A 20,878-nucleotide genomic window follows, 5' to 3' on the forward strand; every position below is an offset into this window, starting at 1 on the left:
AGTCATCCGATAAAAGGATTGCTTGAGGCAAGTTGGGAACAGGGGAAAAAGCAAGTTAATAGCTTTGGTTGGATCATCATGGATGTAGTGCGTGAGTTGGAATTAAATGAGTATGAAGTTATCCCAACAGTAATCTTACCGGCAACACCTTTATGGATTTTACCTCAACCAGTTATAGACTTTATTTTATTGGAAAAAAGACAGGTGAAAGCTCAAGGGTTACAAGAGGCAGAGTTGACAAAAGTCAAGTCAAGTCAAGTCACCTTTATTTATATACCGCCTTTAACAATACAGAATTGTGACAAGGCGGCCGTACAGTATTAAATAGGAAACAGTACATCAACAATGCCAAAGGCGACATTAAACACTCACATTATAGGTAAAGGTAGTTAATCAAAAACAATAAAATAAAATGCAATATTGTGTTAAGAGAAAGTGTCCCCAACTAAGCAAGCCAGAGGCGACAGCGGCAAGGAACCAAAACTCCATTGGTAAAAAAGAGTATATCGGGAATAATTACAAGCAATATATACAAGTGTATACAGATGCATCTAAGGATCCAAATGGCCAGGTGGGAATAGCATACACCATCCCAAGATTAAAAGTATCAGGAAAAAAAGAGAATTTCAAATCAGGTATCAGTGTTTACTGGAGAGTTGGTAGCAATTATGATAGCAGTGAATACAGTATATGAAATAGGATTAAATAAAGCACTAATATGCACAGATTCAAGTTCAGCCTTACTATGTTTGGATGCACAACAGTCTGAATCCAGACAGGACATAGTCTTGGAGATCCTTCAGTTATTGTACATGATACATCAGGAAAAAAAGGTAGTTCAGTTCTTGTGGGTTCCAGCACACACAGGAGTGGCGGGAAATGAGGAAGCAGATCAGCTAGCAAAACAGGCAGCGGCAAAAGAAGGTATAGATATGCAAATTTTGTATAGTAAATCCGAACTTAAGTCAATAATTAAAAAAAAGATAACAGAGAAATGGCAATCCTATTGGGATAAAGAACAAAAAGGTAGGCATCTGTACTCAATACAATCATTGGTAAGCAAAGGAAGGAATTCAAGAGGAAGTAGAAAGGAAGACTGTGTTCTTTCAAGACTAAGGCTGGGGCATACGGGACTTAATGCAACATTAAATATAATAGGAAAACATCCAACAGGGTTGTGTGATTGGTGTGGAGTCAGAGAAACAGTAGAACATGTTCTCATTCAGTGCAATAAATATGCTGAGGATAGAAGGAAATTAATTGAGGAACTTCAGAAAAAGGGTGTGCAGCATTTAACATTAAAAGAACTTTTAAATCCAGTAGGAAGTGATAATCTATTAGTAATATTTCTAAAAAGGACTCAGTTAATTCATAGAATATAAAGATTATTAGTATTATGGGGGTTAATATTAATTTTAGTAGTAATAGCAATATTATTATTAGTAGTAGTAGTAGTAGTAGTAGTAGTAGTAGTAGTATCATCCCTCGTCCCTAGTCTGGAAAGGACCTGGGCTGTAGATGGAGGAGCTGAACACGCAGCAACATCGAAAAGCCGTGTCCTGAATAGTCTGGGATGAGGAAATTACAAGTCTCTGATTCATTGCTCACAGTAGATGGCGGTAATGCTCTATCTAAGAAGCGAGCCGCCAATAAAAAACGAGGAAGAAGAAGAAGACAACTGCGAGCCCCAGTTGAGAAACATGGCAGCGGTGGTGCAGGAGGTGTTGACGAGTACGCACGTGGAGAAAACGAATAAGAAAAAGGTGAAGATGATCATTCATTGCTTTGACTACAGTGTTATTCGCTTTTACATGTCGGTGTAAATGTCTTTATGTCGGATGTTTACAAGGAAAGATGTTGACAATTATCAGTTATCGCTTGACAATTAAAAACTGTATTTGTCGTTTCTTCGTGATCTTTTTGATAGAATGGAGGAAATCTACCGGTTACAAAACGAAACATATGACTGATTGTATCATATAACGTTAGGTCTAGCTAATATTATGCCAATTTGTAATACCATAATACGGATTAAATGTCGTATTAACTATAAGTATTTTCTTGTTTATATTATATTCTTAGGGATTTCAATGACCTGACACTTCTGTAATGAGCATGCTTTAATTAATATTCATTGTTATATTTAGGCTGATGTATCTGTTACTGTTGTAATGAAAAAAGCCTTATTTATTAATGAAGTTCTTAAAACAAGAACTTTAAAAGTTTAAAAATAGTCTTTCATTATTATGCCTTAGAAAAACAAATCATAATAAAACGTTTGACTACTAAAAACGCATCTTAATTCTTGTGGAAATGGAGCCAAAAGTTAATTGGATGTAACCAAAGTGAAAATAAAACAAACAGGAATAGAATAAAGACATTTGCGGACATTCATGACAGTCTGTATTTTTTTTAAGAACTAGATTTTTCTGATCATGGACAGTTTTATTTGTCATTTACCCAACAATGTATGAATTTATATGTGAATATATTTGTAAATATGATGGGCTCTTTCTCACTTAGCCTCCAAAACGCTATTGGGAGGAAACAGAAAACACAGACCAAAAGAGAACAGAAGAAGAACAAGGTGCAGCTGGCCAGGACCAGAATAAATCAAGAGAGAAAAAAAATAATGGAGGAGGAAAAAAGAGGAATGATGAAAGTTTGGAGGTAAGAGTAATTTTACATTTCATGAAATATTTTGACAGTAGTTTACTAGTAGTATCCTGTTAATAGTTTGAAATCAGAGTGCTTCTAATAATGAACTTTTTTTCTGAGTTTTAAAGGGGTTTATTATGCCTTGTTTTCACTTTCACATAGTATATTGATATCTATCAGCGCACATAGGCATCAAACAAATACAAGTATTGGTGTGTTGAATACATGAATAGTACTTTGGATAAATATGTTTGCTAGTAGAGCCATTAATCAAACTTTCGCTAACAATTAGATGTCATACAATTAATTTCAAAAGATTGAAGGAATAGTTAGCATAATTCCCTCACCCTCAGGCTATCTAAGATGAGTTGTTTCTTCGAGGGAACAGATTTGGAGAAATTTAGCATTACATCACTTGCTGACCAGTGGATCCTCTGCAGTGAGTCCAAACAGCTAATAAAAACAAACTCATCTACATCTTGAATGGCCTGTGAATATATATTAGACTTTTAAGATTTTATGTACGGATCTATTATACTGACGTCCTATTTTCTCCAAACTTTTTACGTTTACTTAAGATATAACTGACTCTGTTTACAAGGATATATGCCAAGACAGGCATTTTGGCATAATTTTGTATGTATTTGTCCTTTCAATTTTGATAAGATTTGGATGAGAACTCAGATTTTCACACAGTCTGAGAGGCTGCTTTGAGTGTGTGCACTGAAAACTGTTTGAAATTCAGTTCTTTCATGTTGTCTTGTACTTAAATGGTTTGAAATTACTTGAATGTTTAAATTGGCATGTTTTATTGTTGAGACTGGTCAAGTCATTCAGTTATATAATAAAGTAGGCCTATATGATTTTCTAGAACAGAAGTGTTCTGTTCTACATGTGCAGGAGAGCATATATGAGTTAAAATGGGTATTTTGTTTTTTTTAAAACAGAATCTACTGTACATAACAATTATAAATTTAGTATTACATAGGTGGACCTGAATCGGCTTGGACAATTTGAAACATGAAATTTCCCATATGTGACCCATATTTGTAGCAGTGGCCAAAAATACACTGTATGGGTCAAAATGATTGATTTTTCTTTTATGCCAAAAATCATTAGGATATTAAGTTAAGGTTGTGTTCCATGATAACATTTTGTAAATGTCCTACCGTAAATATATCAAAACTTAATTTTTGATTAGTAATGTACATTGCTAAGAACTAATTTTTAAAGGTGATTTTTTTTTTTTTTTTTTTTTTTTTTTTTTGTACCTTCAGATTCCAGCTTTTCAAGTAGTTGTATCTCAGACAAATATTGTTGTATCCTAACAAACTATACATCGATGGAAAGATTATTCATTCAAATGTATAAATAAATGTCAAAAAATTAATGATTATGACTGGTTTTGTGGTCCAGGGTCACATATTTGGATGGCAAAATTAAATTTGATATGCACCTTTTTTGTGATTTTTCGCAAATAAAGTTAATCAATCAATTTAACAGTCACCAACGTCATGACTTAAGCTATTGTTTTAATTACATTTTTTATTTACACCGTTTAGGTTCACATTTCATTTGAATGGTTTTGCTTCAATTTGTTTGGCCTGATCTGACAATTTGACCAGTCAAAAAGTCAGTATTTGAACAGCTGCTCTTGTTGGTTTCTATTGTTGTTTTAGAAACAGGACCCTTTCCCTGGTGAAGCTCCTATACCACATAAGCGACTCCAGAAGTTTCGGAGAGGAGAGAAGTACGAAGTGGTAAGTCCAAATTATGAATAAATAAATAAATAATTGAATGAATGAATGTTTTACATTTTAAATAAAAATGTTGCACACATTGTCAAAAATTAAATTTGTAATGTTTGTGTTTTGAGTTTATTTGGCAGAATAGAAATAGAAATAGATGCAAGTCACTGTAAGGGGTGGGTAATGTGAACAAAATCTTATCACTATTTGTCTGCAAATAATTAAAAAAAAAATTAAGTCACCCCTGAGTCTTAGAGTTCTAATAATGCAAATGTTAAAAAATCTTACATGGGAATGGCTTTAAACACATTTCAATGGTATCTTATTTTCCCGGAAATAAGATGCCATTGAAATGCTGTGTATAACCTGTGTTATACTGATGACAAAAACATGGAAGAAACGAAACTTTAAATATAATCATTAATGGTATTAATGTTAATGTACACTGATTGGGCGATAGAAGCAATCAAACCAACAAAAGACCCGCTTTTACCACTGTAAGTGCTGTGACAAGTCCCAGTTAGTCTAACGCAGTAGAACAAAACAAGTAGATAAAATAGAAATACAGACCATTTGTGTTAGAGGGTCAAGTGTAGATGAAAGAGATGTGTCTTTAGCTATTTCTTGAAGATGACTAAAGACTCAGCTGCTCTGTTTTCAAATTGTATTTTTCACCTAAATTTGTAACATTTTTTTTAAAACATCATCTGAATCTGTGCTTGGACTGCTTTTCATGTTTTCAAGTTCTTTTACTCTGTTTTTGTGTGTCAGCCTAAAGAAGCCCGTCCAGACCTGAAAGAAGCCATTACATTCTCTGAAGCCATGTCTGAACTTGCTCAGAAACAGGCTGCACGATATGATCTTCTGCTTCCAGAGGATGCTGGGTAATGTAGTTCACACACTGCCACATTGACTATAAACCCTGAAAAGTATTAAAAGAGTAGTTAAACAAAAATATAAATGATTGCATCACCTTCATATAATTTCAAATATGACTTTCTTTATGTGTTACAAAATGAAAATGGAGAATGAACGTCCAAGCTGCTCTGTTTCCGTACAGTAGAAGTAAATGTGCACTGTGACTGCTAAAAGAAGAACAACAAAAGTAGTCCATAGAACTTTCGTACTACATTGCAAGTAGTGGTCGACCGAAATGTTTTTTTTTTTGTTTTTTTTTGTTTGCTGGTTATATCTTAGGCAGCAGGGTCACACTATTTAATATAAAGAAATAAAAACACATCTTTAACAACACATCAAAACACATCAAAAACACATTTAAATTCTCCTGTCAGGGTTCAGTTCAAACAGCGGAATGGTCACGCACGCTCATTATTTTAATGCAGTCTACAAATTTGTGGGTTTTTTTTTTTTTTTTTTTTTTGTATACCTTTACTTTTTTAAAAGTTCTGTGTAATCATTTATTAGTCAGAACTATTTAACAGAGACAGTAAACTAATGAAGACTGGGAGAATGGGAGCTCTTTGCACTCAGGTGCAAGTGTTCTCATCGCTGTCAAGGTAAAACCCCCAGTTTGGCCGAACAGAAAAAAAAGCCAGTATACCGAACCACATTTTTCTTGTGTGTACAGTTACACCCCTAGTAAGTAGTCGTAGCAACTTATTTACTGAACATTACGTTCCCAGGGTTAGTTTGCTTGTTTTTAGTGTTTAGCGCATACATTCCCTGTTGGTGTTCCAGTGGGTATGAATGATTTTATGCAGTATTTTATCAAAAAATGTAAAATTATATAAAAATATTTAATGTATTTTTTGAGGACTGATTAGTGCATTGGCCTAACAGAAGGGCACTAGACCAAAAGGAGAATCCAGGCGAAATACCGGTCCCCACAGACCACGATTTCAACCAAGGGGATACCTCACTTTATCTTTCATAAAGCACTATCATAACAAAGCATTATCATTTATTTATTCATTTATTTTTTTAATTTTTTTTACAGTTGGACAATTTCTAAATTTTATAATGAAATAAAAATACATGAGACATCTTTCCTTGCAACAAATGTGGAAGCAAAATGGCTAAACAAAAAAAGTACTGTTTATGTTGCAGTTGATTTTTATTTTTTAATTTATATGTTTAGCATCAAACATTTTGATATCCGCTAAAAAAAAAAAATAATGTTAGTCAACCAAAAATTTGTGGTTTGTCTGACCCAGAAGAACTAAACTTTTGTGAACACAACTGCTTGTGTTTTGAACTATTTTTAATACAGTATATTAACTTGATTGGTAAATGCACGCACAACACACACAAAGCTCATAACTGTCTGTCTGTCTGTCATCAGCTTCCTGGAAGGAGATGAGGATGAAGACACAAATACAATCTCTCAAGATGACATAGCAGCTGCAGTTGACATCACTTCTGGATCAAAGGTGATAGGTCACTGATTTATTCTGAACACTTTTGCATTGGTCTTACAGGATTTTGTAAAGCTTGAAAAAATATGTTAAGAAATTAACCAACTATGTGGTATCAATATCTCCTTTCACACACACTGTCTTTACTGGTAGATTACCATTAAGAGATTGTGTAAATGACCGTTAAGAGAAAGTAAACAGGGCTTTTAAAAAGTTCTGACATTTTTTAGTTATGAGATGTTGTCACATTACCAGTAAAGTAACATTATATTGTTATGTTTGAGCAAATCATGAGATTACTGGTGTGAGCATGTATGAGGTCAGGATGTACTGATGTAAAAGTCTACTGTGAGTTGATCATAAATGTGAAGAAGCAATTATTGTGTGCTGTTTACAGTAAGCTGTAAACCATATCAAATAGCTGAGAGGGTGAGAGTGAACGTAGGTTACGCGTACATATCTAATTCATCCAAGAAGTTACTTGGTGGTCTTGGGGGTCAATAAACAACTACAAAATGTACTTTAAGAGGGTGGGTGGTAGTAACTTATTGTGATTCAAAGGAGCTGTTGATACCCAGAGATGGTAAAGGATAACATTTCCAAACATTAGAGATAAGAAGGCAAGTATCTCTTTCCAGTCGGACGGTGATGTGGGAAAATGAGATACTATTGGAGAGTGCAGCAGGTGTAGCAGTGTCCTCCGGTTTGATCCAGGTCTCTGTCAGGGTTAGGGCTGTACAATAAATCGAAATGAAATTGCAGTCGCGATTAGGCAAAAATAATAAATAAAGTATATAATAATGCAATGCTTATCGACATAGCTTTTATCACTGTGTAGAAGATTAATAAATACGTTGCATGCCTTATTCTGTAAGAAGCCACATCATCTCTCAGAAGGTTTTTTTTTTTTCAGATAGTTAATTTTCGTTATTTAATTCCAGAGAGCAATAGAAAAAGAATTGAATTTTAGCATACATAGGCATAATGCACAGGTTGTTAGGATTGTGCTGCCTATCGTGTGTGATGCGTGGTCTGTGAGTGGTAGTAATAGTAGGGATTTGAAAATGCATAGTAAAAAATTGGATGCAAAAACTGAAACAGAAGTGAAACAAGTTGTAGTAAAGAGGACGAATAGAAAGTGATGCTCATGTCCCTTGTCAGTGTTTTTGCTCAGTGGAGTCACACAGGTAGAGATCCTGGTCTTTACGCTAGTGTTGGGCGATCAGCCTGTGAGATCACTAATACACAATATTATCTAATTAAATTAATTATTTGCTTAGTTTCATTGCCTGAAAGTGAACCAGCTACAGCATAAGGCTAAAAGCTGCTTAAATGTTTTAGTATGATTTAATTTGTATTTAACATAAGTTTAATAGAAACATTGTAAGTTACTAATTGTAATGCTTACATTTCCTTAGTTATTCTAAAAGCAGCTACAGAAAATAAGCCAGGAACATCTAGCGTAGCGTATTGTGTTTTTTTTGAGAAAGCAACATTTATGCGTGGTTAGTGAAAGACTAAAATTTTTAAGTCACTGAAATAAGGCCATAAAACACATACAGAACATTAGTTCACAAGAACTTTGAGAACTGGATCTTGTAGCCTAGAATTTTTGCTTCAAAATGATGTGAAAATCACATATTTGCAAACAGATTAGATCACAGTAAAGTTTCGTCTAAACGTTCTTGCTCTACTTTTACTTAATCTACTGTCTGTTTTATAAAATGTTAAAAAACATCCTGACATCATGGGACATGTATCCTGATAGCACACATACATCAGAGATGTCAATTTGACATCTGCATTTACATCTGGAAGACGTATTTTTATTTATTTTTTTCAGTACCGTAAAATACAAACAAACACAAAAAACAGGATTTTTAGCTGAAACCATGGACATTGGTGCTGTGCCTTGCCACACAGATTCTACTTACAGTATAGACCATTTCACTAGATGTAAACAACACTGGTCCAGAAGCACTTCATGTTTTTTTGTTTTTTTATTTTTTATTTTATTTCACATATACAAATACATCTTAAAGGTGCTAATGTAACATTTTCATCCAGTCAAATGTTATGTTGGTTGTATTTTTTTGTGATGTTTGTGTAAAGTTAAAAAAAAAAAAAAAAAAAAAAGAAACAGGAACTGTATCGGGACCAGTATGTTTACATCTTACGAAATGGTCCATATAAGAATTCCGTCACCCAGGTTACTATTTCATCATCGTCCAGAGGCTCGGCCCCTAATTAATTTAAGAAAAGCACAGGTAAAGACTTACATGAATAACATGTCCTCCTTAGATTTACCAGGGGAAAGTGTGTTGTATTATCCAGGAAACTGTTCTTCTGTTTTTGGACCATATTTAAAACCAATGACTGAGCTGCATGCAGTATTTTTTTTTTTATTTAGAAAATCTTCTATTTCTGCTTGTTACTACACATCTGTCAAATATGGTATGTTTAAAGTGAGCAAACATGTTTAAATTTACATTTAGTCATTTAGCAGACGCATATATCCAAAGCAACTTACAAATGAGGACAATGGAAGCAATCAAAATCAACAAAAGAGCAATGATATGTACACATAGCAAGGTTTTTCTTTATTATATATTAAATGAAAAGAAAACAGAATAGAAAAAGGTTTTTTTGATGTAGTATAAAAGTAGTGTAAAATATTTTATTTTAGTTGACAGACCTTACCAACTAAAGGGTTTTATGTCCTCAAGCAGTCTGTGTGTGATTAATTTTATTTGGTATGTTCCACTCAGTTTTTCTTTTTCTGTCCCTACAGTACTTCAACTTGCATCTTTCCCAGTTTGGGCCTTACAGGCTTGACTACAGCAGAACTGGACGGTATGTGGTGATAAGTTATATTAAAATAGACATTTTAGTCACAGAATATTAGAAATATAGCATAACATTAATATTATAGAGGGCATTTGAATTTTCTGCTTAATAGATGATTTATCAGGTTCAAGGGTCAGTAAGAAATAAGAACCCTTAGAAACCTTTAGAGACCTGGTGTTAAACACGTCAAGTTTTGAGTGTTCCTTTTGGTGAATCCCTTCTTTATGTATTTATAAAATTAAAGGGGTGGTTCATTGTGGTTTCACTTTTTAACTTTAGTTAGTGTGTAATGTTGGTGTTTGAGCATAAACAATATCTGCAAAGTTACGACGCTGAAATTCAATGCAAACTGAGATATTGTCTTAAATTATGGCAGTTTAATGCCTACAAAAATGACTTGTAGGGACTACAATGAGCTACTTCCTGGGTTGGTGACATCACAAACCCAGACATTTACATAAACTCCGTCCCCAGGAACATGCAATAAAGGGAGAGAGGCAAGAAGAGGTAGAGTTGTTGCCATGCAGTCAAAACTAGGGGTGCATGAAAAAATGTATTGATATATGAATGACGATTCTGTCTTCCAACGATTCTACTGGATTAAAAAGTTTCAAAATCAATGTTCTAAAGCAGCGGTTCTTAATCCTGTTCCCTGCATCTCCCTGCTCTGCACACGCTCTGCTCTGCATCTCTCTACACATTTTAACTTAATTTGCCACTTTATTCAAAATTTAGTTTTGACATTCTCAGTGTTGTATATTGTCTCACTGTACATTGTGTAATATCCTAACAATTTGTTTTTGTTGGCAGTTTGTTTGGATTATACTCACTGCGAGTATAGTATAGCCTGGTAATTTTAATAAGGCTTTTTGGAACGGTTATAAATATGTTAAAAGGAACTTTGACAAAATTCCTGTGATATTTTTATTGACAGTTCTTTTTTTTTAACCCTGTATGTCACCGTTTTATTGTGTTTTTCCATTTAATAACCTAACTAATAATTAAATCAAAATATCTCTTTTACGTTAACATTTACATCAAGATACCTTGGGAATTTTTATCCAGAAACTGAAAACTTAGTATATGCTTAAATCATTTTGTGAATTGCATTTTCTTTGTGTTTATTGAAAAATTACAGATTTATAAAAATGTATTTGTCTGCAACAGGCATCTGTTAGTGGGTGGAAAGAAAGGTCATGTCGCCTGCATCGACTGGCAATCCAAAGACCTCATGTGTGAGATGAATGTCATGGAAACGGTGAATGATGTCAAGTGAGTGCACATTTATTGAGACATATCTCTTGATTTTCTGGCACACTTACTTCATGTGTTGTAGTAGCCATTCTAACTTAAAGTCTTAGCTTTCAAATTCTGTTAATGCTCATAATTGCTCATGCTCTGTACATTTATCTCAGAAAAGTCATTTATTGACCAACTTGTTATTCAGTTAAGTTTGGGATACACTTAACGACTAACTGAAATATTCTAAGACTGGTCTCAGCTCATTTGACTGGAGTTAGTCCACCAACACACTTAATGACTGGTGCCAGTCACAACTGGACAAATTCTGCCTAACCAAAAAATCTTATGATAACACTGTGCAATATCTTATACCAAAACAAACATGGATGTCAGCAGGCAGCTGGCAGTGTTTATTTGCTGTGCAATCTGTGCAGTAAAAGGAAAATCCTGTTGCATCGTTTACCCATGGTCCCACTCCACCGAGAACAACACCGTGCACAACACTGGTTTTATGTAATTATTAAAAGGTTTAAGGTTTGTTTTACTTACCTTAGTTTGTGCTCAATATAACAGAAAACATTAGCATTAAAAGTTACAACAAAATTCGGAGTTGTGGACTTTTATCTTTCTGAATCCAGAAAATTACCTCTAGAGAAGAGCATTTTGCTAAATATATCCACTATATTATGTACTCATTTTATTTTTACTTTACCCGTTTTTTAGTATTTAATGTATGTTTGAATACATGTTTTAATGACAATTGCTGTTAAAATGTTTATTAAAAAAAAAATGGAGTAGAAACAATTATTGCTATAAAAACTGCCTTATCTGCAATTTAAATGTTTGTATGCAAATCAGTTGTTAATTTTAACCTTTAGTATTATATTAATGTACCGACAGATTCCCCTATATAGTTTACAGCATTTTTACTGAAAAAATAAAAGTTGACACATTTTGTACCTGATACATATCCAAATGAAGCAATATCAAATCGAACCTAGATCCACTTGCATCAAATTGCAAGTTTGTGAATTGAGTCAATGCCCAGCCCTAGTTATACCAGCATTTCCTGCTTTGCTAAATCTCCAGGATTATAAGAACAAAAATCATATTTTACCAATTTGTAATTTTGCTGTATGTTTCATTGCTGTGTTTGATACATTTGTGACCCTGGACCACAAAACCAGTCTTAAGTCGCTGGGGTTTATTTGTAGCAATAGCCAAAAATACATTGCATGGGTCAACATTATAGATTTTTCTTTTATGCCCAAAATCAATAGGAAATTAAGTAAAGATCATGTTCCATGAAGATATTTTGTAAATTTCCTACTGTAAATATATCAAAACTTAATTTTTGATTAGTAATATGCATTGCAAAGAACTTAATTTTGGACAACTTTAAAGGCGATTTTCTCAATATTTTGATTTTTTTGCACCCTCAGATTCCATATACTGAAATAGTTGTATCTCGGCTAAATATTGCTCTATCCTAACAAACTATACATCGATGGAAAGCTTATTTATTCAGCTTTCAGATGATGTATAAAGCTCAATTTTGAAAAATTGACACTTATGACTGGTTTTGTGGTCCAGGGTCACATTTAAAAATGTATCAGATTTCTGATAGGTGTACTTGAATTACCAAAAGCAGCATTATTTTTTCAGTACTTTTTAATACAAATTTTAAAAAAGTGTATATCATGATATATTGGTATTGATCAATATTGTAACTTGTAAAATCCTTGCAAGCCCTTGTCTTGTTCACACCTCATCTGTTTCCTTAGAATTCCTGGAGTATTTATTTATTTTTGTGTGTGTGTGTGTCAAAACAGTTTCAAAAACTTGATGTAGGGTTTTTATCACAATGCATTCCTGTCCTTTACCCTTGTGCTTTAGTAATAATTGGTCTTACATAAAGCTCGCTCTCTGCGCTCTCTGTTCTACCTCCAGGTGGCTTCATACAGAGGCCATGTTTGCTGTGGCACAGAAGAAATGGCTCTACATCTATGACTCTAAAGGTTTAGAGCTCCACTGTTTGAAGAAATTCAATGACGTCTTAAGAATGCAGTTTCTGCCCTACCATTTCCTACTTGCCACAGCGGTGCGTCAGCAAGTGCTTTTGGCAAATCTTTGAACTTCTTTAGGCATTCAACACTGCAGTTAATTCCAAATACAACTGAGAAGTGAAAGTAATGAATAAAGTTCTGTTTGTTAAGGCAGTGTCGTAATAAGTAACTTAAAGCCGAAGTCCACTTCCGGAACAGCAATTGACATATAATGTACTCACCTCCTTGTCATCCAAGATGTTCATGTCTTTTTTTTCAGTTGTAAAGAAATTCTGTTTTTTGAGGAAAACATTTCAGCATTTTTCTCCATAAAATGGACTGATATGGTGTCTCGATTTTGAACTTCCAAAATGTAGTTTAAATGCAGCTTCAAACGATCCCAGTGAAATGTATCTTGAGAAACATGGCTTCAATTTTTATTGCAATACGTCCATGTGTGGTCTTTCTTCTGTCGCATAAAAATTAATTTAGGCAAACATTCCAGGATTTTTCTCCAGTCACGCATGATGTAAGTGGAAGTACTGACCCAGTGTTTACAAAGCGAACAAGAATGTCAAACACCCTTTACTGAAAAAGGTAAAACAAGATGTTAGGTGATTTGAAGTTGGAGGAAAAAAATGAGATTGAGTTTTTCAGCCTGCCCTACCCTACCCTTTTTTAACTGAAGTACACAGACAAAGAACTAACAGCATGTGACCTTTCCAACATGAGATTCTTAATCAAATAGTAATAATAAGAAGAAGATCCTTCTTCCTCGGCTGGGATCATGTAGAGCTCTTTGAAACATTGAAACTGCAATTTGGACCTTCAATGCATTGAGCAAGTCTATTATATGGATAAAATGTTTTCTCAAAAACCTTAATTTCTTTGCGACTGAAGGAAGAAAGATATGAACATCTTGGATGACATGGGGGTGAGTAAATTACCAGGAAATTTCTATTCTGGATGTGAACTACTTCTTTATAACTGGTTTTCCATATGCCAATTATGGAAATATGCAAATAAATAATAATTTCACCTTTCAGAGTGCCACAGGGTTTCTGCAGTATCTGGATGTATCGGTTGGTAGAGAGGTCAAAGCCATCTGCACAAAAATGGGACGGCTAGATGTGATGTGTCAGAATCCCTATAATGCAGTAATTCACCTGGGCCACCCAAACGGCACTGTCAGTCTATGGTCACCCAACCAGAAAGAGCCACTGGTAAAAATGTTGTGTCATCGGGGTGCTGTTCGTTCCTTAACAGTGGATAAAACTGGCACGTGAGTATCACTAACTGTCACTTTAGTACCTGGTTCATGGAACGAGACCAGCAGTCGCAGACAGGATGTTACAGTAGAGCTTACGGATGATGACTAACCCCACCCACCATTAATCCTTATCTCACTGAGCCTTTAAGATCTTCAGTAATGAATAATTTTCCAGAATTAAAAAAATCCCACTATGATCTTAAAAGTGAGGCAAAACCAAGAAATGAACTTACTTGCAGATGAACATGGTTGTTGGTAGTTATGTGATTTCGACTTTGGTTCTTCAGCTTGTATCAATATGTTTTAAGGTTACATGCAATCATTTTGTGAATATCACTAACAACATCAAAACTAGGCCAGCATTATGTTGGAAAAAACTAATAATGTGATATTTAGATTTTCTGAGATTATTGCAATATGAAAGAATACAGGAATTAGCTTTATTTCAATAGAGTGACGCATTCTAGAGTTAGTAGGATGTTGTTTTTGGAAAATATATATATCAGAGGTTGCGTTAACTGAAAATTGTCTGTCATTGACAGATTTTTTTTTAAAAATTTTATCAGTGACGGAAAAATCTGAAGGCCGTCTGTCGCTTTGACATTACGCTGAGAGTGATCTATTGTAACTTGTAACTGTAATTCCCACCCCTGTCCAGTTGGCGGTGAATGCGCTCCAGTGTAGCAGCAGAGCAGGGGATCCAGAACAAAAAAGAAACTTACAAATCTTTTGACTATGTGTTTACTTACGCACAGGCGAGTACACAGGCAGAAGCTACAATGATCTATCACACCACAATAAAGAGTGCCAAAGCGGTATTTATTGCTTGAATTTCCTAATGAAATGGACTGAATTTGAGACTTTTTTTCATATCAACAGTAACACAAACCTTGGCCTATTGCGATTTATCGGATGGGAGGCAAATACTGTTCATTCATGACCCAAAAACACACCATAGACCAAAAGATCGATTGGGATTTACGAATCAATATTGGTTCATTAAAAATGAGAATGTATTAAAATTGCTGTCACTGCAGGATGTGGTGTTGAAAAAAGTTACAGTCTCATTTGTTCGTCTGTTCTCTTCAAAATAAATGCATAAAAGCCTATATCAGCCTGTAGGTTCATAATTTAAAATGAAAATCTGAACAAAAATAAGAGCAATTACATGAAAATTAAAATGACGGAATTTTCTTTTTACGACCCTGTCCGTCAAAATGAGGGACAATGTTAAAGTCTAACACTGTATATATATTATTTTTATATTTATGTGGAAAATAATTTATAATTCATACTTACTATAAAACCATAAATAACATACCTACAGTATGTGTTCTATGCTATACATGCACCCATATGTGCAAAAAAGTAATAAAAACAAACATTGCGTTCTTAATAAAAAAAAAAAAAAAGTCTTGTGACTTTCTGGTGTTTACAGGTTAGGATCTTAATATGCAAGTTATTCACTGGGTAAAACGCATATTAAAAACGTTACGTTAAAAACACACCTGTGGAAGCATCTGTGCATGCTGTGTTAAAATGTATGCTTATGAATTTCGTTTGTTGTGAACTTTTCCTGCAGCAGCTCATTCTGTGTCTTCTGCTAAATATTATCTATATGCCTTATACGCCTTCACTACTGTAAAGTTCTGTTTTCAGCGTGAAATTTATCAATTATTTTCACTTTGATTGTTGATTAGTTGTTGCAGCCCTAGATTATTCCTTATATGCCCTTTTATTTATACCATTAAAATATGTTTATTGCAGGTACATGGTGACGTCAGGTTTGGACAGGAAGCTAAAGGTGTATGATATCAGAGCTTTTAAACCTCTTCACTCCTGTTTCCTCCCTGCTGGAGCCTCTTGCTTATCTCTAAGCCAGAGAGGACTACTTAGTGCTGCTACTGGAGATATTGTACAGGTAATGTGCATATACACACAAGTAAAATTTCCTGGATAAGCGGTTATTGTTGTTGCTTGCAACCCACCTCCAAAATCATTGCTTAACCTTTCTTAAGTGCAAAAATTTTAGATTAGAAATACAGCGAAAACAGCGTTTAATGCTATTAGAAGACGAAACATGTCATTGTTTAAGTAAAATGTCCATATCTGAGTACACGCAGCATCTTTTATAATAATACAAATAATACTTTTAAAACCATATTCCTTGAATAAAGCAAGCAAAAGCAATTACCAAGCTGAAACAGACTGCTGCAATCATTGTGGTTGCATTGTTTTGAATTTCTTATGCTTCTGGATCAAACTCTAGGTCAAACATATATATGGCTCTGTCGCAAAGATGCTGTACCCCTTAAAGGAGAAGTCCACTTCCAGAACAACAATTCACAAATAATGTACTCACCCCCTTGTCATCCAAGATGTTCATGTCTTTCTGTCTTCAATCGTAAAGAAATTGTTTTTTGAGGAAAAACTCTTTTTATTTTCTCTCCCAAAAAAAAGACCTATCGTTTCGCTAGATAAGACCCTTCTTCCTCGTCTGGGATCATTTAGAGCCTTTTAAGATGCATTTAAACTGCATTTTGGAAGTTCAAAATCGGGGCACCAATGAAGTCCATTATATGGAGAAAAATCATGAAATGCTTTCCTTAAAAACCATAATTTCTTCATGACTGAAGATAGAAAGACATGAACATCTTGGATGTCCATTTATCTGTAATTTGTGACATTTACTTAAGACAACACAGCACTCAACATAAGATTTAACAATAACTGATGTACATTGCTTGAAATGTTGTATATGGATGACAGATTTGAAAGGGATAAAGAGACTGCATAAAGTACAGCACATTGTGTGCTTGCTCTCTTGAAGCTGCACACACAAGTTGCTGCTAAGAATTCTTAGAAGTTTATGTACACAGCAGTGGAATATTGTAATATTACATTAATTAGAGTTGCAATAACTATTATTACAGTAATAGAGCTGTATGTTTGTATCCATAGGTTTATCAGAACATTTTGGGAAGCAGTCCTGTATTCAAACCCTATATGGCTCACCGCCTTCGAGGGCAAATTTGGGGTCTTGCTTACTGCCCCTTTGAAGATGTTCTAGGAATTGGACATGGAGAGGGCTTCACCAGCATGATTGTACCAGGTAAAACAGGAATACATGTTCACTCAAAGCACATGTGCACTCCTTTATACCAGAAGTGTGCCTATAGTATCTATGCAACTGTTACTGATCTTGCTTTAAAAAAAGGCTAATATCACTTATATTATGCTGTGTTTTTTACAAATAGGGCAACAACACTCCTTTAAAACCAGAGGTTGTGTTAACCGAAAATTGTCCCTCACTGACAGAATTTTTTTCAGTGACGGAAAAATCTGAAGGTCGTCCGTCACTTTGACAGATTACACTGAGGGGGTGATCTATTATAACTTGTAACAGTAATGAATTTCCTAATGAAATGAACTTGAAATCTGATAAAAGTAACAAAGCACAAAGCTCTATGTACTGTTCAGTCATTGACTGAAAACAGCATAGACCAATATAGATTTAATAATCTCTACTGGTTAGTAAAAATGAAGATCTATTAAATCGAGAAATAAGTGTCCTTAGCTGTCACTAAGGGTGTGGTGCTGAACAGTCATCTATTCTCTTCAAAATATTCATCAGTTTTTAAAGGTTCATGATTAAAAATTAAAATGTGAGCAAAAATAAAAGCAGTTAAATGTGTTGTTATAATTACATGAAATTAAAAATATTAATCTGAAAATTAATGTGACGGGTAAAAATAGTAAAAATTGCGACCCTGTCCGTCAAAATGACAATGTTAAAGTCTAACGCAACCTCTGTTTACAATTAGCACTTTATTAATGGATGTAAATGTACAGTTGTACATTTGTTTATATATACAATATGTATATGTATACACACACACATTTTAAAGATATACATTTGTATTAATTTAAATGTATAAATTTATAAAAAACTGCAAAATTTTCTGCATGCAAAATTAATTTTATGTAGGGGTGGTAGAAGGGCACCATACAAGCTAGAACCATCACTGCAGATGGGCTCTGTTCCAAGACCTAGTCAACCTAATTTTTTTACCCATTATGATCAGAAGGTACATTAAAATTTATTTTCATAGTCTAGTGTTTGTGAGCAGAGCTATTTAAGCTATTCTTTGTAAAATTAATGAAAAAGTAAGAAGAGATGCATTGGAACTTGTGTTTTCAAACTTTGAAGTGTTGCTAATGCAGCTCATTGTCTGCTGCCTAGATGTTTACATCTAGAGGACATATTGATGTATTGTGTTCCCTTTTTAATTTATTCCTTAAATTTTGGAAAGAAAAATGCAGTGGATGTGCTGGCACACATAATGTGCATCACAATGAGAAGTAGTGAATGAAAGTCTATCATGGTTTTTAATCTGTTTCTTTCAAGAATATTACAGAGCTGCAGGGTTGAATGTCACCAAAAATGTACAGGTTACAGTTGCCTTAAAACCAAAAAAAAAAAAAAAGGAGAAATCACAGCTGTTTTTGTTTCTCTCCAGGTGCCGGAGAACCAAATTTTGATGCTCTTGATGCAAACCCATACCGCAGCAGTAAACAGAAACAGGAGTGGGAGGTCAAGGCTCTGCTGGAGAAGGTGCAGCCTGAGCTGATAGGTTTGGACCCAGGACAGCTGAGTAAAGTGGACCAGGCCACATTTGAGCAGAGGCACAAGAGAAGAGTTGAGGAATTGGTAAGTATATGATGCCCTAGGTTTTGGAACAACCTAGATGATGAACAGATGAACTCTGTTCCAAAACCAAGTGAGGTACCTGCATATACTGTTGTCTTGGCGCGTGTCCGCGAAAGCAGTCAGTTGTGTTTTAGGTGAATGTAAACAGCTGAGAAAGAAATCAAATGTGTATTATGATATTGGACCCATGCATTGTGTTTAAAGTGACTGCGCCTCATTTACTAGTTGCGGTTAGTGTTTTACTCCAAAAAATAAGAGAACATCACTCACTGCTCTTGACTGAGTAACTTTTAACAATGATTAATTTATATTTCACTTATATAGTGAATAATATGCTGTTGTTTTCTAACTGATTATTCAGTTTTTGTATCTGAACACGTAGAAACCTAAAATTTACCTTAATTTTTATCATTGTTTTATTTGTGGTCTTGCTTGTAATTTGCTCATTAATTATTATTTACTGACTTTTCACTCGTCTGTATACTTTATATTTGTTAGGCTAGTACTTTTGCTGTTTTTGCTGTGGTATCAGAATTGGAACTGAGAATTGTAAAATGTAACTAGTATCTAAACTGGGTCAAAAACAACAACTTTTATTTTTTGTGTCAGGGTTAGAGAAAATGTTGGCAGAGCAAGCGATGGGTGACTAAAGCAAATTACCCTGTTTGCCACCTCATATTAATACCCCAGTAAAACATGAAGTTATGGCTTGTCACTTATGTCTTAGGGTGGCAAATATTGTGGCACCTGTGGAGGGGGAATATATATATATATATATATATATATATATATATATATAATATATCCATCAGTTTGGTGTCATTGGTTCTTACTTTGCCTCTTGTCTTTGTTTCAGGGCTTTGATCCATTAGCAAAAGAAAAATTTAAACCAAAAAACAAGCAAAAAGGAAGAAGCTCAGCTGGTGCCGTAGAGAAAAGAAAGAGGAAAGTCGCCAATGAGGATCAGAGGGTATTTTTTTTTTTTTTTTTTTTCTCTGTCTTCTGTCTCTGTTTGAGATCATCTTACATTGTTTGTGCTACGTACATGATGATGCCTTATGTAGAAGGAGAGGTAACATTTCTAGCCAATCAGACAAAATGTTTGCCTTGTGGACAGCAAGTAAAAAATTTCATCGCATTCCAGGAGGGACCAAGTATCTTATTTAGAGGCCAGAATATCTGAATAAGGTTTTTTGAGAGCAGAATGTCTTTGAGCCTCTTTCAGTGCAGTGTTTCTCTTTTGCTCTCTGTTCACACCACTTCCTCTCTATTTTGATTCTGCAGGATGAAATTCAGCAGTCCATACAAGAACGAACAGAGAGAGAGAAAGAGCTTAAAGTGAAGTCCAAAGAGAAGAAAACGTTGGAAAATAAATCAACACTTGATCGATTCAGAAAGTGAATCGGTCAAGTGAATCGGAAAGTGACTGCTGTGAACCAATCCTAGATGAGAAAATTAAAAGAGAAAAGATTATTCATACATGCTAATCTGATGCGAATGTAAAAATGGTGTTGTACAAGTCAATTTTTACAACAACAAACCATGTAAATGTCATTTTCTTTTTCCCTTGAAAGCTCTTTTCTTGTTTAATAAAATATTTTCTAAAAAAATTCTACATGTGATTTTGTGTTTAATTCAGTTTTGTCTTTAAAGGCACCATAAAATTGGGGTTAAAATGACAACAGTTGAGAGACTTTATAATTATGTAGCTTGGCTATTAACCAGAAGCAAGACACTATTAACCAGAAGTTTATCATTCCAGTTCTAGATGATTAGCACTGGCTAGTTAAATGGAATGATCAATTACCAAGTATTGAACAATTTAAAGTTGATATTACAATATATTTGCAGACAATAGAAAAAAGTAACATTTTAAAAGCAAGAAAACTAAACAGCTGTTTAATAAGTACAAGTGGATTTTCTTCTTTTTTTTTCATTTATTTATTGTATTCTTTAATAGTGTTAATGTTGTATCATACACA

At 34.2% G+C, this 20,878-nt stretch overlaps 1 protein-coding gene across 1 annotated transcript; it reads left to right on the forward strand.

The window, feature by feature from the left end:
* The first annotated feature begins 1,671 nt into the window (after positions 1–1,671).
* wdr46 (WD repeat domain 46) lies at positions 1,672–20,496 on the forward strand. Its single transcript, XM_051102243.1, has 14 exons — positions 1,672–1,763; positions 2,524–2,670; positions 4,338–4,418; positions 5,178–5,290; positions 6,709–6,796; positions 9,573–9,634; positions 10,796–10,900; positions 12,821–12,971; positions 13,962–14,197; positions 15,953–16,106; positions 17,147–17,297; positions 18,706–18,896; positions 19,753–19,866; positions 20,181–20,496. The coding sequence occupies exons 1-14, from the start codon at positions 1,701–1,703 to the stop codon at positions 20,295–20,297; spliced, it is 1,773 nt and encodes a 590-aa protein (XP_050958200.1). The 5' UTR covers positions 1,672–1,700; the 3' UTR covers positions 20,298–20,496.
* The last annotated feature ends 382 nt before the right edge of the window (positions 20,497–20,878 follow it).

This window comes from Labeo rohita, unplaced genomic scaffold (genome assembly GCF_022985175.1).
Source record: "Labeo rohita strain BAU-BD-2019 unplaced genomic scaffold, IGBB_LRoh.1.0 scaffold_214, whole genome shotgun sequence".
Taxonomy (NCBI): domain Eukaryota; kingdom Metazoa; phylum Chordata; class Actinopteri; order Cypriniformes; family Cyprinidae; genus Labeo; species Labeo rohita.